The sequence below is a fragment of the Zootoca vivipara genome, chromosome 4 (assembly GCF_965207765.1).
Source record: "Zootoca vivipara chromosome 4, rZooViv2.hap1.1, whole genome shotgun sequence".
Taxonomy (NCBI): Eukaryota; Metazoa; Chordata; class Lepidosauria; order Squamata; family Lacertidae; genus Zootoca; species Zootoca vivipara.
The window spans coordinates 65,509,748-65,535,937 of record NC_142587.1 but is presented as its reverse complement, the minus strand read 5'-3'; the positions used below and the strand labels follow the sequence as shown (position 1 = coordinate 65,535,937).

Genomic DNA, 26,190 nt, shown 5'->3' with positions numbered 1-26,190 from the left:
AACTTGTGTGAATATAAATTTTATTTGCATGTGGATGTAGAAGTTACCCATCCACTAATTCCCCTTGCCTGGGAAAAGCAAGGAACCACAGGACCAGCTATTACCACATCTGAGGATGATCCTGTCTTGGGGAGGGGGTATTTTAACTGGGTGTTGTCTGATAAAAACATGCTTTGACCAATAGTACTGTCAGAGCACGACAGCATCATTTTGAAAAGCATTTATTTGCTGCATTTTCTCCCCCTTCTCTCCCAAGGATCTCAAAAGTGGCCTACATTCTTATCCTCATTTAATTTCCCATAACAACCCTGTGAAGTAGGCGAGCTACTGTCCCGCCCAGCACCACGCTGCTTTCCCCTGCGGGTCGTAGCTTCGAGCCCCACGTCGGGAAAAAGATTCGCTGCACTGCATGGCCCTCGAGGTCCCTTGTGGAAGCCTGCTCCTTTCGCAGCAACTGCAGGGACAGAAATCAGCGGGTTGACTTCCTGCGAAGAAACGAAGCCGCTCTGGGAGGGGTTGCAGCCCCGCCCTTCTGATGACCCGGCGCGCTCGGCGATTCCATTTCCGCTGCGAAGGGCCGGCCCACGAGGCGCCATGCATGCGCTGCGGCGCTTGGGCCGGCTCGCCCGGCGGCTCCGTAGCTGGGTAGACGTCTGTCGCCGGAGAGACACCCACTCCTCGGCCAAGGAGCAGGTGAGCGCCAAGCAGGCGTCGCCTCCTCCAGCAGGGAAAAAGGCGCAGCCCGGGCTTCCTTGCCGCTACGGGAACCAATCGCAAAGCAGAGCCTTCCCGGCCGCGCGCCGCTAGCTCCTCCCCTCTTCCCTCAAGGCTTTGAAAACTGGAAGCCCAGCTGCAGCTGTAGACGCATTAAAATTTAGATTGAAAGATGCAGCGCCAGTTTCCGGACTCGACAGAACTTCTTATTTCCCCCCTTAAAGGGCTGTCCCTTGAAATCCATCCGTTACTTTAAAGCTAGTGTTCGTGCTTCCTCCTCCCTCCGCACCCCCCGCGCGCACAACAAAACGTCGTAGCTCCTGCTGTTCTTGCGCGCGGGTCTTTAATTACAGTTTCGAAAGCTGCAGCCCTGCGCCCTTTCCCCCATTGGCTAGGGTTGGGGCTTACTCTGAAGGAGACTTGCAGAGGATTTCCTCGCGCGTAAAGCGGAAAGCTCGGCCTTCCTGCACGTGCGTTAATGCGTCTCTGTGCGACTGATCAAAGGGGTTGTTTGGTATGGGGAAAGGTTTGCCTGGAGACCCAGGATCGGCCACACCTCCAAGTCGAGGCGACCTTAGCACGGCGTTATGTTTCTGGATTGCTGCATGCTGCTTGCTTATTTACCGAGCCGCTGCAGCTTCAGCGTGCACCCCACCCTGCAATATTATTCATTCCACACTAAGTTGCACGGCTGTCGTAAGTCACTCTCGGGCAGCCTGAGCTAGAAGGAACTGAAGCCCTTTTTCACCCGCTGCTGTTTTAGGGATGAGGCGCACACGCCGGTGCCCTCCCTGCTCGATCAAAATGTTGATTCTTCTGCCCTAAGGGGGCATTTGAAATGGTTTCCCCTTTCAGAACTGGGATATCTTTTTCCACAACTGATAAAATGCAGCTGCCGGATTTTCTTTTTTAATATATCTCTGTGAACACAGTAAAAGATGGGGAACAGAATTCTGATAAATTCACCACCACCTGTCTCCCAACTGGGTCTGAGTGGAGAGTAAATCTGCCTATGGTATTTTAAGTAGCCATCATCAGGCATGGCCAGTTCCAACGCCTGCCATGTGTATTTATTACATGTATATCCCACCTTTAAAAAGCTCAAGGCGGCTTCCTTGGTTCTCCTCTTCCCCATTTTATCCTCCCCTGCAAGCCCGTTAATTAGTTTTGGGTAGAGAGACCAAGTCACCCAGGGAGCTTCATGGCTGAGTGGGGATTTGAAGCTTGATTTTCAAGAACCTTGTTTCTTGCAATCTTAGTAACCACAATGGTTCTGCCTCCATCCTTCTACTGCACCCACCGACATAAAGAGAAACTGGAGAGGCATCTGATTATCTGTGTAGAATACCTTTCCCCAGTCAAGTGACCTTCAGTTGCTTTGCACTTCAACTTCCATCAGTCCTGGTTAGCACAGTTGGCATAGGAGATTATGAGCAGGTGTTTTAAGAGGTCCATTTGCTCTCACTCCCATTCAAGCGAGAGAGGGTAAGCGAGTAGGTAGAGATGATGGACTCTGTGTGTATTTTCTTGGGGAACCTGGATACTGCTTCCTCCTGCTGCTTGTGGCCCTGCAAGGAAATCTGGGCAAGGGGAAGCTGCCTTGTCCTCTTACCTGCTGGCTCTTGTAGGGATGATGTAGCATTGGGGACTTGGGCCCAGTGACCTCAGCCCTCCATGACAAAGGCTGAGGTTGAGCAGGGCCAACCCTGCTGTTAGGCAGAGTGAGGCAATCACCTAGGGTACTTGGAGGAGGGAAGTGTCCTTAGCACTCCTGAGCCTCTAACATTTGATCTCCCTCTGCTGGAGATCAGAGCCACACAGCCTGCCATACACATCCAGGTGCAGTGAATGATGCCATTCTGTTGCCAGTGTTGCCATACATGGAATTGGGGACAAATGGACCATCTTGCCCTTTGCCTCAGGCTGCAAAATATTTTGAACTGGTTCTGTGGACAGGCAGGAAGAAACAGTCTTTTGCTTGCTTATTCTAAAGGTTTTTGCTGCCGTATTTGCATTTTTCTAGAGGTTTTTCTTACTGTTGCTTCTGCATTTTTATATTTGTAAATTTATTGTAAGATGCTTGGGAAAACCTGGTAAGAAGCAACTAGCAAGTCAGTAATACAGCTTCTTAAACTGTACCACATAGAGTTAAAGTACAAGTACAGTACAGCCTTTGGGTAATTGGTATTCATATATGCTTTTTTGTCATCTTCTCTCCAAGTTGGAAACAAAATCAGAAACAAAGCTTCAAAAGAAAATATGCCAAGTTGTTCTCAGACATTTTGAGAAACAATACTCTAAAGAGCTGGGAGAAGTGTGGAACTCAATCAGGTCAATTTTCTGTTTCTTTTCTCTCCCCCACCCTCCCCCCTTGTTCAATGCACCATAAAATAATTACAGTAAGCATAGCTCCTCAGAATGCAAACTAATGCAAAGTTTTGAGTTTTCAAATGTGCTTTCTGTTCCCTGTCTTTTATACTGAGAAGGCGGGGGACAAATCTGATGACTACATACATAGCTGCCAAGTTTTCGCTTTTCTCGCAAGGAAGCCTATTCAGCATAAGGGAAAATCCCTGTAAAAAAGGGATAACTTGGCAGCTATGTACATAAAAAAGGGATGACAAAGTTATGGGTTTTTAGGGGCCAGTGTCCAACCCTCCAGATGTTGAACTTCGACTTCTATCAGCAACAGCCAGCATGGCCAAGGATGCAATGCAGGGGATTGGACTAGAATGACCCTCAGAGTCCCCTCCAACTCTGCAAATCTCTGATGGAAGTCAAACAGCATCTGGATGGCACCATGTGGCTCTATTTCTCATGAGTAGTCACGGGCTGAAAGTACATTTTGCCATGTACCTTATTTATCTAATTATTTAGGAATACATACAGTACCTTGTTTTTAGCAGTTCATTGGCGTTCTGGTTTCATAATAAGATGTACAATATAACTGCTAACTTGGAAATATTGTTACTGTTGTTTTCCCTGGCAAATGAAATTGGGTAAGCATTTTAATATACCTTGATTAAATTTGGATCACCAAGGACTAGAAGAATTGTTCCAGGGATTTGATATGACCCGTTCACTGCTAGTTGGACATCCCTAATGTAAAAGAAGAGTTCGTAATTAGGCACAGGAAGCCTAGTATGCATGCAAATGACACAAGAACCTTTCTATTTAATCTAATACAGACAAATGGACTAAATTCTGTTTGTCTGGGTTTGCTCAGCCAGGACTAAGCATTACTTCAAACTCTCATATGCTGTTAAGAACATAATAAGAGCCTGCTGGATCAGGCCAATGGCCCACCTAGTCTAGCATCCTGTTCTCACAGTGGCCAACTAGCGAGGCTGAGAAAGTGACTTGCCCACCCAAGCTGACCCAGAAAGCTTCATGCCAATCAAACCTGTGTCTTCCCCATCATAGCCCGAATAACCGCTACACCACTCTGACTCTCCTGTAATACCACAGAAAACAGAAAGTAAATCATGTGATAAGGGAAAAATTCAAAGGCAGTTTCTATAATCCAAATCACACTAAGAGTGACTAATTCCAGACTAAAAATTAGGTGCCATAGGCCACCCTCCTGTAGCCTTTCATTCAGTGTATTGATCCAAATGGTGATGATGAAAATGCATTTGCATGTAATGCAGCCTGCAAATTACCTGTAGCCCATCAGTTTAGCATAAATCTCTGCTTGGTGCTGAGCTGTTTCCTCTCCCCTTTTCCTGATGTTGACACACTTTTGTCTTCCTTATATGCCAGAGCATGCTTATGTGTAACATGTATATTTCTTTTTTAATCTCCAGTCAAGTGCTTTCAACACCTCAGTGCTGGCAGTATGCTGTCCTCCTTAATAAATTCAATTTTTCCTCTGAAGTGGAGAATGACTTGCACTCAAAGGGCTATCGCCTCATTCTCCCGGAAACTTCGTCCTGTTTTCGGCAGTCACTCAAGTGTTACATCAGTAGCAGTCCTGGAAGATTCCCTGCTCAGAAACACAGAGCTGGCAAACTGAAAGAATATTACCTGCTGAATGCAGCGTCAGTTCTGGCTGTGCTGGCCCTGGAAGTTGAGAATGGAGAGAAGGTTTTAGATATGTGCGCTGCTCCAGGGGGTAAATCGATAGCAACGCTTCAGTATGCTTGGCCAGGTAAACCACTGCACTCCTAAGCCAATTAGAACACACAAATTGGTTGCTTGATTGCTTAAATAACCTATTAAGCAGGTTATTCAGAGGGATTCATTAAGAAAGCTCTTGCGGCGTTCTTTCCCCCTCTATTGCAGTCAAAACCCAGCACATCAGGAACTGGAATCGGAGCTGTTGTAATTTTTATTTCAAACACAATCTGCATATTATGCCCTTGCTGCCTGACACCAATTTTTCTGTGCATTAGTCTGAAGGCACATGAAAAGAAGTGCTCTGCAGTCCTCTGATATTTTCACATCGTCTTTGTGATACTCTGATACTCTAATTTTGCAGGGTCAGCTAGAGGGGGAACCAACGCAACCTTGGCATGCTTGTGAGGTGCTGATACGTTAAAAGAACGTTTCCCAGTTTGTTGAGTGCAGGAGGCACATGAAAAGGAAAAGAGAATGCGAGAGGATTAGCAGGGCCAGTGCTACTATTTGGCAGACTGGAGAGGCTGCCTCAAGCTGCAGATGTTTGAGGGGCAGCAGCAAGTTGTTTGGAGGACAAGACTTTGTGGGCACATACCCTACTCTATGCTCCCTTAAGCTAGCCTGCTGCTCTCAGACCTGGTGAAAGGATGCTGGCCTGTCATCACCCCAGTAATGCAAATCATTCCTTCCTGTGGGTGCTTTGCAGTAAAAAAGGGACAGTAGGTGCTTCATTGCACACACCTGGAGTATAATGTAGTTTGCCACCGAAGGCAATTCTTACAATATTTTTATTCTACCATCAATGTATGTGTTCCAAAAGAGACTGCTTGACCATTTGGCTGGATCAGTGGTTCCCAAAGCTCTCATCTCCCACCCAACAACTTAAAATGATTTTTCTGTGTGTTGTAGCAAATGTAATGCTCTGTGCTAGAGCTGTATGTTTTTTAAAAAAATTATGTTTTTATCGCTTCTTTTATTTCTTCCATAGAATTCAAATTGTAATACAGTAAAATGCAATGTGAGAAATAAAAGAAGCAAGTGAAATACAATTAAATCAAATTCCTTCAGTAGCACCTTAAAGACCAACTAAGTTTATATTTTGGTATGAGCTTTCGTGTGCATGCACACTTCTTCAGATACATGCACACTTCTTCAGATACATGCTTCGTGCATGCACACGAAAGCTCATACCAAAATATAAACTTAGTTGGTCTTTAAGGTGCTACTGAAGGAATTTTTTTTATTTTGCTTCGACTCAGACCAACACGGCTACCTACCTGTAACTAGAACAATTAAATCAGTATTGATATTTAATGTGAAGGATTTGCTGTCTCCTGTCTTCAACCACAAATCCATAGACACACTGTTGACCACCTGAATGAAGCTCATGGACCAAGCAGTGGTCCACATTTTGGGTACCCCTGGGCTGCAAATGGTTTCCACTCCTCGTATTGTGTACTGTCAAATCATCTGGCAATGGGAGAGACCAATCAATTGATTGCTTCACCACTACATGCTCATGTGTTCTTATTTTATTTTATTTAGTTCTAATTATTGAGATAATGTTGCTACTTCTAGCTTTGGCTTCCGATTTCACAGGGATTGTTCTGATAGTCTGGTTTGCATGCCAACTTGGCCAGTTTGTTGGGACAGGTGGCAAATTGACTGCATGTCTTAACTGATCTGAGATTCTTTTTCTTTAGGGCTTCTGCACTGCAATGAGTATGACCATTTGAGATCACGCTGGCTGAAGCAGACACTGGAATCCTTCATCCCAGAATCTTTGATGAGTCTCATTACTGTTTCACAGTTGGATGGAAGGCAAATTGGAAATCTTCAGCCTGAAGGCTTTGATAAGGTATCTTTATCATGGCTGCTAGCTTCATGGGGCTCAAGACTTTCTCATTCTCCCATCAACCCCTTTTCAGTTCAGGGATATCACCATTCTCATTGATGGCTCTTGAATAAAATAGGAAGATAAAAACTGTAATTTATTAATCATGCATTTATCCTTTGGGTTGCAGAGGGTTCCGTCAGATCTCTCAACAGGGCAACTGATATTAACATCATTTTTTTTCAGTTTATATCCCACCCTTCCTCCAGAAGGAGCACAGGGCGGCAGACACAGCAATATTAAAATATTTAAAAAAACACGTGTGCCTTTTCAAACTATATGATTCTCTAAGATATTTAGAAGATCCCCTTCTGGTGGTGCCATGGCCTGCCGTGATTGATCTGGCATCAACTAGGAAAAAGGCATTATTTGCGATGGCACCTACATTATGGAACAATCCGTCCCCACTCCCAAGATCCAGCGCTGAGCTTTCAATAGCAGTTGAAGACCTTCTTGCTCACCCAAGCTTTCGGGGGGACCCTTGATAACCAGCTTAAGGGCTCGCTATTTATTATTAGTGTACTGTATAAGGTATATATTTCTTACATGGTTTCGTGCAGTTTTATTTTTTTTTAATGGTTGTATGCTGCTTTGATACTTTTTGTTTAAACTGGTTTAGAAACGTTTTTTTATAAACATTTTTGTTTTCCATAAATGTTTGCATTTGAATAAAATGCATGTAGTGCTTGAAATGCAGTAAAAAGTTTCTTTGATTTGTAGGGAGATGGCACTGTCATTAGGTGATATTCTCACAGTATGAGATTTTTATGTCCAGAGTTTCCATGTTCAGTTTATTTTTACTTTGCTTTTGGTCGCTCAGGTACTAGTGGATGCTCCATGCTCAAATGACAGAAGTTGGTTATTCTCTTCCGATACCCAGCAGGCTACCCTACGATTAGCACAAAGGAAAGCATTATCTGCCATACAGATACAGCTGCTAAGGTAAGAAACACAAAGGAAGACGACTGAAATTCAATAACGCTCAGCCCTGGACTGAAGGACGTGCTGAATTGTATTCTGAGGCTTGGTGTCTGTCTGACCCATATACTACCCTCTCCATATGCAGCCACACAGAGCCAGTCATCATTTAAGAAGGCATAGAGCTACACTGTCGCTTCCCAATAACTGTCATGGTATTAGAGAGAGAGAGAGATTCTGCTCTTCATGCTGAGCGATAGGCCTGTAACTAGGACAGTCACAGGAGGCAGAGGAATCAGTTTGCGCTTACTTGCCTTTTAATGTACTTCAATACAACACAGTCTCCTGAACCTTTTTTCAGAAAGCTTTTTCTTTACCCGTAGAAAAAAATAATATAATTTTTTATCACCTTAGTACACTTTGGGGGGACAAATGTATCCTAAGAAAGCCATAAAAATACATTACCTGAGTATGAGGGTATGAAGTGCAGGACCATTTGCACCTGTATTGAGAACTTTCCTTTTCCGGTATAACAATATTGTTGCCTGTAAGTCATCGGGTCAACAGTACCTCACAATGTTAAGTACAGTGGTACCTCAGGTTACAGACACTTCAGGTTACAGACTCCGCTAACCCAGAAATAGTACCTCGGTGTATGTACACCTACAATAATGGCATGTAGCGTCTAACTGACCCTGCAGTTTCTAAAATGTGAAATAGCACATTGCATCATGAACATGCATAAAACATTGGCTGCTGCATTTTTATTTTGCCATTGCCCTTCTCTTGGTGTCCGCAGTGGTAGGGCATTACTCTTGATATTTCAGGTGAGCTGGGTATGTTTCTAGACTTAGCCCAGGATATGATCCCCTCCAGATCTGTTAGGAAGAGTTGGTTTTGGGTTGTTTTGTCCATTGTAGATTGTTTGGTTTCCAAATAATACCAGCACTTGGTCACCATTTGATCGTGCATTTGGAATTATCCACAACACTTTCTGTTTTATTATAATAAAGAACAATCTCATGCTTTCATTATGATTTCTATCTGAAATTGCTGCATCATTATGCATTGAAGGAAAGAGAATTGCTGTCCCCCCCCCCTTTTTTTTGGCACATAACAAAAGTGTCAAATCTTCTAAACCAAGAAAGCTGCTGTTGACACTTCTGGATTTGTAGACAAGGGTTTGTGGCCACATTTCTGGTTTGATTGTTTCCCCGAGTCATGTTTTCCTTAGCTAATCTTCTGACTGGTGGCACCCTGATCAGAAAGCTGTTAGTTGTTATATTCTGTGCAAAACCCTGTAAATGGGTTCTTAAGTTTCTTGTTCAGCCAAGCTGGCCGAGATTATGAGCCACTCTGGCTGACTGCTCACAAAGATGCTTGAGGCAACTCTCAACACCACGTTTCGGAAAGGTCTTACTGTAAACAGAAGAAGGGGGTCACCTAAAGGCCCTTGATGGGAAATTGCCATTAAGTCTGGCCACCTGTTGAGATGAGGGTCCATGTTGCTTGCAAACATTTACAAATGCAGTTGGCCTCGAAATGATCACAGAAGCAGAATCAGTATCACTCAACATAAATTCTACAACTGGCTATGATCGGAGAGGGGACAGTTTTGCTGGGGCACAAGGCAAGTTCTAACTGGAATAAAAAACGTTCTAAAATTCGGATCAGATTTACTTATTTGTATCTAATCAGGTTCATATGGGAAAAGGCTTGCTTATCTCACTATTCCCAAATCTTAACAAGTATGTTAATTTAACCAACTTTGTAATATGGGATATATTCCATAGTATTCCATGTATCATAATTGACAATAGGGCATCCTAGATTTTTTTTTAAAAAAAACTTTGACTATTCACTTACTTCTTCACTAAGAAAATTCTTTCTATCCAGAGGAGACGTTTTCAGCTGGGATCTTACCCTAAGAGCATGCCCAGAATGCTCCCAGTGGGACCCTATACTGTGTATACTGGTGCTGTGTTTTATCAGTGTTCCTAGCCAGATCATGAGGCCAGCAGGAAAGTAGTGGTGTTTACATCGTCTCTTTCCAGCAAACATTGAGCTTGGATAGTGGTGACCTGCACTATAAACAGGAACCTATTTCAGGCCATTTTAATTGTTAAAACCTCCTGTAGTTGAGCTGGAAATTGTAAGTTTGGATTGTGCTGAAAATCTTGAGGGTGGGGATCTAGGCTGTGTGCAGAGTACCTAGCCAACTCTCAGAAGCAGAATTCCCAGGAATCCTCAAGAAAAAGGAGGAGGGAGCTGTAATAGATAAACAATTAACAGGAAGGTTTTCTTTCTCGCGCCTACTTAAAACAAGTGGGTTGGTTCCAGAGAGCATTTTTCCTGCTTTGGTCCCATCAAGTTCAGTGGGACTAATATCCTGATTTACTTTATGTGGGATTGCAACTTTCATCAGCCCTTGGTCATTGCTAGCCAAACCCATACAATTAATTTTCTAAATAATGTATTCTAGGTTTTTCATCTGTCCTCAAGAAAATTCATGGCTTGAATTAGGTGTATTTGGTTTACTGTTTCTTATACTGTTGCCCTTGCCTTATGTTTTACTGAGGCAAGTAGAAATGATTAGAAATGTAAAATGTAGAGCCATATAATATGATAAGGTTATATGAAAGGGGAGGCCAATGAGTTAAGCAAGGATTTCCCCCCTTCTTCCTCATTCATTTTCTCCCGCTATATATTATTTTATGGCTATTGATCAAATGCTAAAGCTTTTAAATGTAGTGCTATGTATCACCTCAGAAGTATTCCAGCTGTCAGGATGAATTGAGAGAGAAATAAAATAGTTTGTTTTCCTAAAAGTAGTGTTCTTTATGGAACGCTCTCATAAATGGCAGCACAAGAGAAGGTTGGGGACTGTTTTTTCTCCCTTTTCTTTGCATGACTTCCTCAAGAAAAGGTCTACAGGAAGCTTGTGATTTATAACCGAAATATGAGTGTCTTATTGCAGTAATGCATCATGTCACCCATTTCCTTTGGAGAAATCAATCACATTTAAAACACTGACCTCCTTCAGTTTTCTCTTTCCAATATTTGACATGTAAAATCCAATTTGTGAACTCCTGGCTCAAGGAAGCATACATCATTCAGTGAATTTTTTGCAAATTTGTATAAATCATTCTAGATTATAATACTGAAGTGGAACATTCTTGACAGCAGGAACCTTGTTGGTAGAGAAAAATCCAAACAAACCAAAATTGCTCATCTCCCCAAAGCACATTTAATCCAATTGGGCCTGCTGTCTAGAAGAGAGAGAAATTGTGTGTTTGATGTAAGCATACCAGGCTACAGCAATAGCAGCTGCAAACCAATAACTTTTCTGCTATAGTTTTGAATATTAATTCAGCCGTCCACCTCTCGTTATTCACAAATAAATAAAACAATAAATGCATTGATTAATCCATTGTTATACGTCCCTTTTCTGTTATGCCTTCTGGCTAAAACAAATAAAAGTAAGTTATTAATACTATAACATTTCACTGTTTTGCCATGAACCAGCAAGACTCTGAAACGGGGATTTTACAGCTTATGTGTGTGCATGAGATCACTCCGTGTGGTTTATTACCCATTAACATATTATTAACACACTGACTAAGGGCAAAAATCCTGGAGTGAAAATCACAGCCATTCTGCTTCTCCTCAGGTCTTGCTGCCACGCTAACCAGGTCTAGGTTGTGGTCTGGCTTAGCGTTACAGTCAACCCTGAGCTTGTGTTCATCTCCGCCAAACAAATTTTGGTTACAGTTCATGGTTTGGCTGAAGGGACTGTTGGAGGGTGTGGGTGACATTTGGAGCATCAATGAGTGCACATGGCTTCCCACTTCACACAGTTGCCCTCTCACTTGTTGAGGTCAGCAACAGTGAAGAAGGGGGTAGGCTGGCATGCTCACAGCCCTCGCTGTTTAGTTGGCCATGAAGAGGGCTAGCTTCAACTGTGCTTCCGGGTCTGGATTGCAGGTAACCGTAGCTTGCTAAATTTGGGTGTTATGGTAACCTCAGAGTTATTGGAGACCAGAAAGTGAAGGAGTGAATTGGAACTAATCAGGGAAAGAAGGAGGGTGAGACTGCACAGATTTGAGGCATAGCACTAGTAGCCAGACCATGGTTTTCCTATGCCATGCAAATGGACCTAACGGCTCACTTCATTTTGATCAAAGAATCGCAGTAATTTAGAGCTTTACTTCTTCCACATGTTATAAATGGCTGGAAGGCTGGAACACACAGTGGGGGAAGTGAGTGATGTACAGTCAGGCACAAAGTACTGCTGTGATCTTTCAAAAAAATTTCTAGGTATATTTCTGTCTATAGCTTGGACAAAGTATGGCACCAGTTTCTGTCTGGGTTGGAGTTATGAATATTAATCTAGTAGTCTGTATCAGATGATCCTTTGAATCTTTCATTTCTTTAAAGGCAGGCATGGCCAAGTGTTAATTAGGCATGTTCTTAGGAGAAGGGGTGTAGCTACATTTATTAATTCATTGCATTAATCACCTTCCTAAGAGCCTAGGGTGATGTACAATAAAACAAAAATAGCAACAAGATACATCAACCATGTTTGCAAAATACATATTTTGTTCCTTTCACCTTGCACTACTTATGAGAGAGAGCTGAGTTTTAGTGCCCAAACTAAATTTTGGGCCATGTGGAGAAATTTAGTGTGAAGTCCCATCGCCCTAGCAGAAGCACTTACAGTGGTACCTTGGTTTAAGTACACAATTGGTTCCGGAAGTCTGTACTTAACCCGAAGTGAACTTTCCCATTGAAAGTAATGGAAAGTGGATTAATCCGTTCCAGACGGTCCGCGGAGTACTTAAACTGAAGTGTACTTAACCTGAAGTGAACTTTCCCATTGAAAGTAATGGAAAGTGGATTAATCCATTCCAGACGGTCCGCAGAGTACTTAAACTGAAGCGTACTTAACCTGAAGCGAACTTTCCCATTGAAAGTAATGGAAAGTGGATTAATCCATTCCAGACAGGTCCGTGGAGTACTTAAACTGAAAGTATTCAAACCGAAGCATACTTAAATCGAGGTATGACAGTATATGGGTTTCTGCTTGCGGGACCAGGTAGTTGACTCCGACTCATAGAGGGTAGCCAATTTGATGCCCTCAAGATGTTGCCGGGCTACAACTCACATAAGTTTCAGCATGACCAGCAGTCAGGAATGATGGGAATTTCTTCAGTATTTGTTTACTATCCCTTGGGTCTATTATACCTCTATTGATTTGCCTCCATCCAGATTTCCAAGAATGTTGTCAGTGCTCCAGATATAAGATATATAGACTGGATTTAGGCTTGGAATTTAATGTGTGTTTGGATGTAAGCACCGTCTTATAAGAGGCGCTCCCCCCCTTCTCTCATGCACCGGATGAATCCCTCTTCTGATTCCGTTATGACAAAGAAACAACACTTCAGAAACAATGCTTTGCAACTTATATGCAAATTTAATGATACAGCTAAAACTCATATGATCAGTTCAGTTGGGTTTCAGCCCTAGCCGCAATGCCCTGCAACATCCCTCAAAGCCTTGCTCTTTTTTACACACAAATCCTTTTTGCAACATGCCCACTCCCATCGCTGTAAAACTGCAAACTGAGAGGGGTGACAGATCCCCCACAGAAGCCCCCCCTTTTTGCCAATTTTTCCCTCCTCCCCCAGGAAACAGAAGAATCTTTCTTTTTCATTGTAGGTTGAAAAGCTACACGTAAGTACAGGGCTTCTTACACACCCTTTTAAGAGCAACGGCTTTAAGGGCAACAATATTATAGCTATACCAGCTGGATAAACTAAAATGTAAAGATTAATCAAGATTGCAGTCTCTCGGTCTCTCCCTCCCTGGGCATAGTCTTGTTTTGGATAACAAAAATTAGATGAAAACAATGGATGACTATGTGAATGATAACAGTTCAGCTAATATTTCAACTTCATATATATCCCTTTCAACCTAAAATGCTGTATTCTCTTGCCGGATTTTTATACAAAAGGAGCTATCATCACCTCCATAAGGTGAGGTGAGACATGTATGAAGCTCTCTGGCACTGCTTTTGGCACACCACCAATGCCAGCGTGTCGCCACGCTTCAGAGGCATATGATAAATTGCATATTGTGGATACAGAAGGGATTTTCTGGCCTTTTCGGATTGATTTTGTGTGGGAGGGGAAAGCCTACAATAACTGGGGAATGTAAGTGGAGTGGCTGTGATGTGGCTAGGACAGGTTGATCTTTAAAAGGAAAACAAAATCTATGATCACTTTCATAAGAAGGAATGTGGGGATGAAAGTAAATGTGATTTCAGCTGCTTGAGTGGCTTAGAGGGGATTGCTTTTCTGCTCATCAGAAGCAGCCCAGCATTCTCAGAAAACGACTTCTAATAGCAAACACGAGATGGCAGCGTTGAAGTACAGCATAATCTCCCATAACTCAGCCTGAAATTTTTGCTTTCTCTTTTTGCTGCTGTTTTAATACGAACAGTGCATAAATTAGGGACATAATTAATGCTGTAAAATAAAAAAAATTCCTTCAGTAGCACCTTAAAGACCAACTAAGTTTTTATTTTGGTATGAGCTTTCGTGTGCATGCACACTTCTTCAGATCATAATTAATGCTGGTCCTTCTAACAGGATAAAGAACATGTAATTAGTCGCTCAAGGAGTGGGCTGAGGAAGTGGAGTTTGTAATGTGAATGACTGCCAACTCTATTGCCCTATCTGTATGTATGTATGCCTCCCTCTGTATAAAGTGTGTGTATGTGTGTGAGAGAGGGGGGGGGGAGAGAGGAGAGGCCAAGAACAAATAAATAGCAGTCTATCACAAAGTTTAATGTGTCTTTATGTGAAGGAGTTGCTTTTTGGCAACTTCTAGCAACAAGATTTTTTTTGCCGGGGGGGGGGGAGGTGACATTTAAAATGTCAAGTTTTTCAAAGTTGCCGAGAATTTGAAGTGATACTTATTGCTCCTATATTCTCTTTTGCTTATTTTTCTTTTCTTGCCTTTCTTTTTCCTTGCGTGTTTGTTTTCTCTCCAGCTATTGCTAATGGAAGCCTTTAGAGGATATTCAGAATGCGTTAACAGCTTTCAAGTCTTCAGAGTGCTTGGGATAAAAAAAAATGTTTATTGTCCCATTTATATCCATGGCTTAAATCCACATTCTTCAACTTCCCTGCTTTGTGATCGATCCATTTATCGTGTTCAACGGTTGTTCTTTGAGCTGGTGCTAAATTTGCGATTAATTGAGCCTTGTTTAAACTCATAATAATGCTGCGTATAATTTACATAGCCCTTTCCCAGAGTGCTTAAAACACTTCACATTTTATATCAGTAATCCTTAAAGGAGCCCTGTAGGAGTGACCAGTATTATTACCATATTACAGTCTGTGGGGGAAGTAAAGGGGCGATTCAAGAAAGTTGGTTGTGCTTAATTAAAAACAGTGGGCCAAGGTAGTTGCAGCTTGTTTCTCAGTGATTTCAATGGAATACAAGTGCAACTTAATTACTTTGGATTAGGGTCACATCTACACCATACATTTAAAGGACATGGCTCCCCCAAAGAATCCTGGGAACTGTAGTTCAGACCTACAGTTTCCAGTACCCTTCAACTACAGTTCCCATGATTCTTTAGGAGGAAGCCATGGGCTTTAAATATATGGTGTGGATTTGACCCAGGATACATATATGTTTTTTTCCCGCCTCCTTCCATCTCCCTGTCCTTTCTATCACTTCTCCCCAAAAGTAGTCTTAGTACCATTGGCACAAATCAACCAAATGTAAGAGTATGACCTATGTTGCGTGACGTCTTTTCCCAGGTTGTTGGCAGATTACTGCTGTGGAAATTTGGTTCCATGCAACTCTTCAACAAATTGAAACTCTTTCAAATACACTGTATAACCGTTTGTTGATGGTTTATCATTTGGCTAAGTTCTGATACACAGAAGCCAGTTTGACCTTGTCCATATTATTGTGTTTTAATACTTCTGTTGGAAGCCGCCCAGAGTGGCTGGGGAAACCCAGCCAGATGGGCGGGGTATAAATAATAAGTTGTTGTTGTTGTTGTTGTTGTTGTTGTTGTTGTTGTTGTTGTTGTAGTATTCTACAGCACAATTTAAATAGTAGTATGTAATATCATTCCCAATAACAGCAGTGTATGAGGATATGTAATATTCCTGCATCAGGAGTGTATGTGGATAGTCTGCCCATTGAGCCCTAGAATGCTATACTGCTAAGCAAGCTGGTGACCTCATAATAGGTACATTGTAAGATGGTGAAATGAGAAGGCGAGTTTCTAGTGAAAAGCAATATTGGCTGTGAGTTTCGGAAAGAGATACAGCATAATCAATGTTTAACAGCTGTAATTGCACACACAAATGAGGACATTTTTATAAGCATGTGACTTGCGTCATTTTTCAGTATGCATATCTGGTTTTAGAGGTTCTCTTTGCACAGTCAGCATCACAGGTATAACATGACGCTGTTAATAAATAAGAACCCCAAAATGCTATTCTAATAGAAGATTTAATGATACAAAATTAGACTCTAAAAGTATTTTCTCAAATAACACGCTAATGGTTTCTGTAATACAATTAAATCGGATTTTATATTCCTTAGTTGTGTGTTAAGAAGTGTGGATCTTGCTACAAGGCTTTCTCATTTGAAATGCATACGTTGAATCAATCCAACTCAACATTTCTTGTTCCTTGCACACAGGTCTGCAATTAAAGCCTTGCGTCCTGGAGGATCTCTGGTTTATTCCACATGCACTCTTTCTAAGGCGGAGAATAGTGATGTCGTAACACACATCCTCGACTCCTGCAGCAATGTTTGCCCAGTGGATATGAGCTCCCTGGCCAGTTCTGCATCCCAGGAATTCACTCTTGCTTCTGGTGTCCAGCAGCATGAACTTCTAGTACTTCCAGAAAGGGGGAAAGCTTGGGGACCAATGTATATATCTAAATTAAAGAAAATGTGATTGGTATTCTTCATGTGGTTGCAGTTCTTTTAGGTCATAATGACCAATCCTTTTTTTTTAAGGGGCAACAGCATTTTGAAGTGAAAACCTGAACAGGAGACTGAAATCCAATCTCTTCTATTTGCTAGCAGCATCCCCATCCATTTTTCTATTTCAGTACCCAATTGGAAGATTGGGGGAGGAGCAGGGGGATGCTCAATGAGACATGCAGAGATGTGTTTTCAGTAATTGTCCCAATTCCAAACGTGAATTGTAGGCGTGTTGAAGAACACCCAATTCACTAGTCTGTGGGCCATGTGTGTGCACTTGCCTGTAGCTTGTAACGGAATTGACAGAATTTGAGCACTAATTTTAAATCCAGTTAAAATGTATTTGCTTGTAGAAACTTATTTCAACACAGGATGACACTAGGAGCAAACAGTTTAAAAAGATGGAAGCAATTGTTTCATGTATTCACAGCACCTCACTACACAAAACAGGGGAAAATTTCAGGAACAAATGCCTGCTATGAATTCTGGTTTTTTTTATGAGAACCAGGAGTGGAGACTTCGTATTAGAATCATAGAATTGTAGAGTTGGATATTCTGGTGGTATCTTCTAGTTTTGCGCACACATTGAGCAGTGGACAGCAAGTTAACACCTAGATCGCATTAATCTATAATGCAGTGTCGGCCGCACCCTGCAAATAGTGACAACTGGAATCCCTTTTGCCCAAGATCCTTCTGCTTGGCTGCAGAGCTCAAATTTGGTTTGTCAAAATAGTCTTGTTTTGGAATTGCTTCACCAACCTTCCATTTCCAAGGATGTTCAGTGAATCCTAAACAGCCACCATCAACCTCATTTAACCGGGGAAAGTTGCTGAGCAGGCATCTCTAGAAACATTAACTTTCTACTGCTTATTAGCAAGTAAGTATGTTAAATAGAAAGTTCAGCCACTGGATAGCATTTCTTTTGCATGCAAAGAAGTAACTTGGGTTTTGTGATTTTTCAGATGCCATGTTTCTGGACCAGTTTTCAGGACAATGAGAGATTGATTTAGTTATTAACACTTTATTTTCCACTATCCTACCAGATTATGCATATCATCATGCACTTTTTAAAAGTCAGTGTCTGGTTTATATGATGGTGAAGCTGTGTCATGTGCCAACAAAATCAGTTTTATTATGAAGTAACTTGTTCCTTTCAAGGATTGTTTTCTGCCTCCCTTGGAGGTTGTAGGTGACACATGGAAACCAGCTTACTGTTACTGCTTTTATCTCTGTCAGAATATGCAATGAAAGAGTTGATTGTGTTGAAAGGCCTCTAAAACAGCAGATTGTCAAGCAAATGTGGTGCTTTGGCATGGAGTTTGGAGACATAAATGCATCTTATCTGGCAGCTGCAAAACAAATACTTGAAATGAAACTAGGATGACAAATGGCAGTAGCCGCCACACAGTGTTACAAGAGCATTTCTACACAAATTCAGCCATAATTACTGGTATAAACAGTCCTGAACAAATGGCTTGTCTAAAGTGATGTCAGTTCTATTCTGAATGCAAGAGAGAACGAAGAAATGGCACTCTCAAGCAAATGTCCAGTCATAATTTATGAATTATTGCAAAACAATACTAATATTTATTTCTTCGGTATTGATCACCCGCTCATTACTGAATATTTCAGTTTTAAAGCAGGGAATGATGAAATAAAATAATAGCAGCATGCCAAAAATAATATACAAATATTACACAATCCATAGAAACAATCGATAAATAAATTAACAGCTCCATCATAAAACTAAACTAAACTGATGTTAAGGCAACAATTAGCATTTCCAATTTAACCAAGTATCTGGATATAGAAAATAGGATATTCACTCACTCTCCTTATTTTTCACATAAAGAAGGCTGCATTCTGTGCCAACAGATTTTCACTCTAGAGCAGGCATCCCCAAACTGCGGCCCTCCAGATATTTTGGCCTACAACTCCCATGATCCCTAGCTAATAGGACCAGTGGTCAGGGAAGATGGGAATTGTAGTCCAAAACATCTGGAGGGCTGAGGTTTGGGGGGTGCCTTCTCTAGAGCTTATGAGCAACTTTCCATCAATCACTCTGTATCCAGTCCAACCAGGTTTTCACTCTGAGTGACATCAACCTTTGCCTCAGTTCTTCCAGTTCTTTGGTCTTCCAGATGTTGGACTGTAACTTCCACTATTGGCCATGGTGGCTGGGGCTGAGGAGTTGGGAGTCCAACCACATCTGGAGGGTCACAGCTTTCCTGTCCCTGATACACGATGCTGTGCTAGATGGACCAAGACTTCAATAGACCAAGGCCGCTTCCAGTGGACCTGTGCTCCCAGGCCTTTAGCATTTCCTACAAGGACAGCCTAAGACTGACTCATATGCAGAATGGCTCACCTAAGAAGAGTCTGCTGGATTAGATGAGTGGCTCATCTAGTGAAGCACCGTGTTCTCACAGTAGCCAACTAGATGCCCTATGGGAGGCCCGTAAGCTGGATCTGAGCAAAACAGCACTCTTCCCTCCTGTGCTTTCCACCAGCTGGTATTCAGACGCATACTCCAACTATGGAGGCAGAACATCTCCATGAAGGTTAGTAGTCACTGATGGAGATGTTCTGCCTCCGCAGTTTACAACAAATGTTTACAGGAACTCGCACCACCATAAATTGTTATGTGTCTCCTTTAGCATCATACTGATCATATTTACTTAGTAAGGTCAGTGAGACCTGCCCTTAAGTAACTGCACAGCCTCGCAGCCTTTGTTGTTTAAGACTGAGAAGTCCTCCATGCAGGGTGCCAATAGATTGGGCTAGCCTCCAAGGCTACAGCATTTAGTAACAGCATGTTTAAAAGCTCCCTCAGCCCACATAACAGCGAAGCAATTAAAAGGCACCACCAAGCTATAACATAATTTTTAAAAACCCAGCAATTCATGAAGCAAGCACATTCACATAAAACTGCCAAAAATAATAATAAAAATGTGCAGATCAAAGTTTGTACGAACCACAGAGGCACTTTAAACACACACTCCTTCCCCCCCAACCCCACCCCAACCTAACCCTTAAAAGCTCTCAGGATGGATTTTACCGCATCTCATACATATATTTAGGTGTCAACATGCATTTATCAGCCTAATGATGAACTACACATGGATCCCCCCCCCAAGAATCCTGTGAACTGTACTTACAGGTGATGGGAATTGTTGTTCTGTGAGGTGGAAACTAAAGTTCCCAGGATTCTTTGGGGGAATGACCTTTGAATGCGCTTTCGATGTGACCATGGGCCATATTAAAACCAGTTCTTCACCACAGTTCTACCCATGCTTATCTGAAAAACAAATCACATGGATTTCAGTGGAGCTGAGATTACAGATCTGTAATGAAGCCCAGCTTTTCAAACATTCTTCCACTGTACTTTGGATTACGCTGCTTCAAGTTATTTTCAGCTGTGTGTTTGATTTGCGTGCTGAATAAAATATATTCTTGCTTTTCTGCTACACTTCCTACATGGTAAATAAAACCGATGGAAAGTGTTGCAACAGGGATATTGTGATTCACTCAACTGAATTTATATCTCGAAATGATTCCAAATTCCGGCATTACATGTAATATTCTGGGGATTACAGCTGTTAGGTGTTTTCAGATTGTCATCTGAATGTATTAGGAACTGTGTTCCTTCGTGTGATTATTCTTCAGGTTTCAAGGGCAAATTTATAACCTTTATGACTCTGATGATCAGCTTGTACACAGGGCACTGCCTTGAACAAAGTCAAACCAGCTCACAGCAAGTTCCATTGTTTGTTTTCCAATCGTACCTCGACATGCAAGGAATTGTACATAAAAACTAGGGAACAAACAAAAATTCCAGCAACTGGCAAATCCCTCACCCAAAAAGCCCCCCACAAAAACCAACCATGATTGGGTCAGGTGAAAATCTAGTGAGCTGGCATCCTATTCAGATCTGGGAACAGCTTCCAGTTCCCAGTCTAAAGTGATCCTGTCAGGGGGCCTGTAAAGTGATTGATATGGTTAATACAAACTAGAGATTTCTGCTGAGCTGCCAGGCTGCACTCTTAGCCTTGCCTTTGAGGACGGGAAGCCTGAGACAGCAACAACAAAAGCATCACAAGGAATGCCAGGCAGCTTTTTCTGCCAGGGTAACTGGAAGGACTCAAATGGAAGAAAATACATGCATATGCTATACCTTTTGTGTGTTATCACCAGAGCAGATTTAATATTATTAAAATTAAGGCCTCTTTCTCTCAAATTTAATAAGCACATTTCTGGGATTACATAATTAGAATTTGAATTGGCTTTTTATGCGTCAAACGCTGCATTTACCATTCACAACAGACAGAGAGCGAGTAAGCACACTGGAGTCCAGCAATGCAATGTTTCGAAATGTCCTAGGAGATGCGGAAATGTATGGTAACAAATCATTGAGATGTGTTGCTTAGAACAGCAGTGCCCAGATAAGGCTAAGAAAAACTCCCATCTGAAAGTCTAGCAAGCCAGGCTTCCTATATTCCTATGAAGTTTTTAAGAAAAAAAATATGGCTGGTGTTCTCCTAAATGATTTGCAGCCTGTTCCTCTCTCCCACTTTCCCCACTGTTTCTTTAGACAGGTTTGTTGTGAGGGTTTTTTGCGCATAGTAAAGGTAGAAGAAAAGATGGGCAATGACAATTAATGTACAGTTAATTCATTGTTTCAGCTGCCTTGCCCAGACCAGAAATAAAGAAGGTGGATATTGTACAATTGGGGGCAATCTGGATACTGGAATTTTAGTATAGAAGGAGAGAAAGCAAAAAAATGACAACAGGAACAGGAGCAATAACCACCAGGCAGCAAAGGAACCATGATTTAAGTAAGGAGGTTGTATTGAAATGGGGCTAGGTTGATAGCATTACAGTGGTACCTCGGTTTATGAACACAGTTGGTACTGTGGGTTTAATTGGTTCCGGAAGTCTGTTCATAAACTGAAGCGTTCATAAACTGAAGCGAACTTTCCCATTGAAAGTAATGGAAAGTGAATTAATCCATTCCAGATGGGTCCGCTGCCTTCGTAAACCGAAAATTCATAAACCGAGGTGTTCATAAACCGAGGTTCCACTGTATGTCAGTAGCAAAAAGAGAAGGCCTGGAAGAGCAGTTAATGGTTGTTTGGGTCTATGTTTAGCCACATTATTTGTAAATGTGCACAATGTTGGGATGCAAATGGTGTTTCCATATGCCATCTCTATATTTCCTTCAGACTTGCTTACATATTTTAATTGCATACATAAATGAGCAATTTATTTTTCAATCACTCCTCAATTCCTATTTCCAGACAATGTGATCTCAAAGAATGGGTGTATTTGACTAAAGGTGTATTAAGACACTTGTGTCCTCTACTGCCCTAGAACAATACAAAATGTATTCTAGGAAAATCCCAATAATTCATGTTCTTGGTGCCAACTCATCACTCCCATTCATTTTTCTTTACCCTGAAGCGGTTAACAATTTAAAACACCATAAAAATACGATAAGCAATAAAATAAAATAAAATAAAATAACTATAGAATACAACAAGCACTACAACATATGAATAAAGCAAGGCAAGAACCATCTCAGCTGCATGGAAACCAATACAAAAGTAGCTACACAGCGACCAATTACATCTACAGTATTTCCCTTATTGAATTTGTATTAGTTGTTTTGATTAATTTGTTGCTGTTGTTTGCTTTATTTGCATACTTTTGTGTTTGATATTACAATGATTGTGCTGTTTGGTGGTTTTTTCTTTCTTTCTATGCTGTTGTGATTGTTGTGAACTGCATTGAGCTCAACATTTTTTGTCGGAAAAGCGGAATACAAATATCAAATCAAATTGGTCTAATCCTCTTTTAAAGCCACTCAAGTCAGCATCATGTAGGAAAACTCGACAAAGTATCACTGACCACGAATCCAGCCTTGCTGCCTAGCTTCCCACAATTGTGTGTGCTGCGGGGATTCGCGAGGTTCCCACTGTTAAATACAAATGAAAGTAAATGTGGAAGTTATTTACCTATTCAGTAATCAGGTTGTCAAACTGAAACGGCAAGCATGGGGACTACACGTGAGCTCCCCTCATCTTTGAAGCTGCGTCGTGTCTCCCATACACAATTTTGACTTAGGAAAATTTTCCATAAACCTTTTCTTAACAGCAAAGAGACATCTGTCAAAAAGCACTTTCATCGGTTAGTCTTTCAACCTTCCCAGAATGCCTGTTGAGCCCTTGAGGGGCTGTAGTGGACCTGGCTACACACACACACACACACACACACACACACACACACACACACACACTATTCCTGATTCCCCACCCCTTACAGTTTACAGAACTACGCAGTGTGTTGTGGCAGGCATCCCACAGCTCAGAGGGCCCTATTTAAAATGCATTGTAGGTAGTAACTAAAATAAAATGACTTCCTTCTTCAGCAAAAATGTCATAACTCTCTTTCATGGATGAGTGGCTGTGAAACCATTCTCAAGGGGAGGGGCTGGTGTCAAATTATAAAACCGAGCTTGGTATAGCTTTCATTATTTATGTGCGTGTGCACTGAATTTTTCTAGGAGTTTTTGCTCTGAGTAACAGCCTTCCCCTTAACATGCAACAAAGAGATACCCCCACTCCCCCACAATTATACACTTATTTTATCCAAAAATTATTCAATTTGGATTATGTATTATTAATATTTAATAGTCCTTAAATATTTCATATTACAGTCTGAACACCTGTGTGATTCACGGCTAGTGGTTCAGCATTCATTTAATAACTCTGGGATGGAACTCAAGACCACAAGTGTTTTAAAACTGTCCGTTATAGCTGTTTCATCCATAGTTTTTTGGCTGCCTAACCTCTTACTCCAGTAGGAGGTCCTTATGTGTGTGTGTGTGTGTGTGTGTGTGTGTGTATGAATTGTATTTTGCATGAGAATTGTTATTGTTTTATGCGAATTTTTGACAGTATTCATGTTTTTAAACGTAAGTCACTTGGAGACCTTGAGAAAAATCCAACAAATAAATCTAAATCTTAATAGAAAATAAAGGAATAAATAAGACGAAGAACTGGACAGCTTGAAATATTGCACTTGGTGTAAGGATGAACATGGGCTGTGCTAGGTCCAACACTGCAAACAGGGAGGGCTGCTACCATGAGGGCCCCCCAACCAGGGATAATGTTAAAAACTAGAGTGACCCTAAATAAGACTAGCAGATCATGCTTAGTATGAGTTGGCCTAATGAAGGGATGGGAAACCTTAGGCCCAGGTGCTGAATGTGGTCCTCCATGCCTTTCTATCTGCCCCCCGGGACTGTCTCTAGGCCACTCCTTGCCACACCACACTCCTGACTTGCCCTGCTTCACACCCTGCAAGTTTTTGACCAGCTGTCCTGTGTCCTTGGAATTAGGATAATGTCTCTTGTGTCATGAACTGGTATACTATGGGGAGGAAGAAGAGGATCCTGGCGAGGGATGGAGCTGGGACTGGGACACACCAGGGCAAGCTGGGGATGGGGGAGGAGAGGTTGGCATAGGAAGTACCCACAGGGTGACGGAGGATGGCAAGGGGATGGAGGCCAATGCACAGGAAGCAGAGGAGCAGGACCCATCCTGAGAGCCAGGGAAGCCGCTGTCTCCATAAACATAGTGGGCTCTGAGGTGTGGGGTGCTCCAAGACGCAGAGGCAGGCAAGGGCCCATGGCCCAGCTCACTAGCTCTGGGAGGAAGTGTGTGAGTCCTCAGCTGGAATAGGCTTGGAGCAGGTGAGGGTCACCTGCCTCATCAAGCCCAGATGCTACAATCATCATGTTAAGTATACCTGGGCAGCTGGGGCTGCTCAACTGCCCATGTTGATAGACTTTAGCTCGAATGCACCAGGATCTCTGAGGCGCTGTGCTTTGGTCTGGACTTTGGACATATGGATTGGCTCTGGACTGGGGACTTGATATCCTTATTTGCTGCCAAATACAGTTATACCTCAGGATACGTCCGCTGCAGGTTGCGTCTTTTCGGGTTACGGATGCGCCGAACCTGGAAGTCTCGGAACAGGTTACTTCCAGGTTTGGCGCATCCATTACCTGCATGCATGTGCAGAAGTGCCAAATTGTGCCTTGCGCATGTGCAGAAGTGCCGCATTGTGTCACGTGCATGCGCAGACGTGGCGCTTCATGTGCGGCCTTTTCATGTTGCGAACAGGCCGCCGGAATGGATCCCATTCGCAACATGAGATACCACTGTATATACACTGTATGTTAGCGCAACAATTTTAGCTGTATCTCTCCCCACCCCCATCTACTTCGTTGTGGCAATTAAGATAGTACAAAAACGAAGTAGTCGCCATGGCAGCAGAACCAGCCATTTTTTAAAAAAGGACGCAGAAGTTCTGGAATGGGGTAGATTAAAATTGAATCTCTCTTTCTCTCAGCAAGTGTGTAGATGTAAACCTAAAGCAATGTGACTTTGGAAGGGTTGGACTCAAGGAAATAAATTTTACTTGGCATTTCTGTGAATAAAGCAAATCCATCTCTCAAAATCTTTGGAGATGCTATCTCACTATGCACTCTGCTTCCCAAAACAAGATTTGAATTTCACAAATGAAATTAGAGTGGCAAGACCTTGCCCTGAATAGAAACTAATCCTTCAGAGTCTTTATCGTGAAGCTGCTCATGTAATCTACAAACTTGTTAATGTGCAAGTTTTGCTAATTCACTCACAATAACTGGTAATATTAATGCAGGCAAGTGTCAATATTAACATTCAGTATTAGATGTATAAAATGCTTCCTGTTTGCCTTTTAAATAATAAAAAATGTGCACTGTAAGATTCAGGTATATCACTCTGAAATTTGTATTTTATTCGAGCAATCCAGATCTCATTACATTAGGCAAACACTGTACTAGCGGAAAGTGGATCATGTAAATACCTCTAATATTATTCATGAATTTTCCCTTCTGCAGTGGGTTGAAAATATGCTACAGATACTCTCTTATAAATGACCTTGTTTAAGTTTTAGTATTGTATTCCTATATATTTTCATTACTATTTAAGAGGCTTTGATTTACTTTGCTAGGTGTGATTTAATATTTCCTTGTTCTTACTGTTCATCTGCATTTTCACTATATTTTAGTTCCTTTTCTTCCCCATATCCTCTCCAGACCTTGCTGGTCTGTTGTCGCTGATTTCTATCACTGGTTTGAACTGTCAACTATACTTAATACGTATAGCCTTAGACAAAGTTTTAATGTAGCTTTTAAAAATCAGTCCATAAGTTATGACTACTTTTTGCTGTGTCATCCACTGGTAGAAATGAGCCCATTAAATACTTGTTATAAGCTGTCTTGCAGTGTAATGCCACTAGTTTATTGTCTGCAGGGAAAATAAGACTTGCTGTTAAAACACTTCAGAGCATGGAAAGAGAGGTCTACATGCCATGTATAGTAATGTCATTGCAATCACCTTTGGGCACTGAACTTGTCTTGATTTTTAAAAAATCCTATTAGCAGAAAATGGTGCTTTTGATAAGCTTTTAGAATT

At 41.8% G+C, this 26,190-nt stretch overlaps 1 protein-coding gene and 3 long non-coding RNA genes across 5 annotated transcripts; 1 reads left to right on the top strand and 3 right to left on the bottom strand.

Annotated features, from left to right (window-relative positions):
* Positions 1-316: 316 nt before the first annotated feature.
* Positions 317-4,504, bottom strand: LOC148685975 (uncharacterized). Its single transcript, XR_015949637.1, has 3 exons — positions 4,377-4,504; positions 3,732-3,813; positions 317-454 (listed from the first exon to the last, which is right to left on the bottom strand). It is a non-coding gene; the product is annotated as an uncharacterized LOC148685975 (long non-coding RNA).
* Positions 450-16,643, top strand: NSUN3 (NOP2/Sun RNA methyltransferase 3). The gene is made up of 6 exons (XM_035114826.3): positions 450-693; positions 2,936-3,045; positions 4,521-4,864; positions 6,537-6,691; positions 7,548-7,669; positions 16,376-16,643. Exons 1-6 carry the CDS (start codon positions 595-597, stop codon positions 16,635-16,637), a joined length of 1,092 nt encoding a protein of 363 aa, XP_034970717.3. The 5' UTR covers positions 450-594; the 3' UTR covers positions 16,638-16,643.
* Positions 4,639-22,922, bottom strand: LOC148685973 (uncharacterized). 2 transcript variants are annotated; one of them, XR_015949634.1, is made up of 3 exons: positions 22,681-22,922; positions 19,825-19,964; positions 4,639-4,776 (listed from the first exon to the last, which is right to left on the bottom strand). It is a non-coding gene; the product is annotated as an uncharacterized LOC148685973 (long non-coding RNA). The 2 variants fall into 2 exon arrangements; XR_015949635.1 differs by lacking the exon at positions 4,639-4,776 and adding an exon at positions 16,501-16,617.
* LOC148685974 (uncharacterized) lies at positions 17,774-19,361 on the bottom strand. The gene is made up of 2 exons (XR_015949636.1): positions 19,035-19,361; positions 17,774-18,015 (listed from the first exon to the last, which is right to left on the bottom strand). It is a non-coding gene; the product is annotated as an uncharacterized LOC148685974 (long non-coding RNA).
* Positions 22,923-26,190: the final 3,268 nt, after the last annotated feature.

What these genes read in the sequence shown, in the direction of transcription:
- NSUN3 (XM_035114826.3), top strand. Translation starts at nt 595, where the DNA reads ATGCATGCGCTGCGGCGCTTGGGCCGGCTCGCCCGGCGGCTCCGTAGC. An exon ending in AGCCTGAAGGCTTTGATAAG is followed by an intron (nt 6,692 to 7,547) that starts GTATCTTTATCA and finishes TTGGTCGCTCAG; the next exon opens with GTACTAGTGGATGCTCCATG. An exon ending in ATACAGATACAGCTGCTAAG is followed by an intron (nt 7,670 to 16,375) that starts GTAAGAAACACA and finishes CCTTGCACACAG; the next exon opens with GTCTGCAATTAAAGCCTTGC.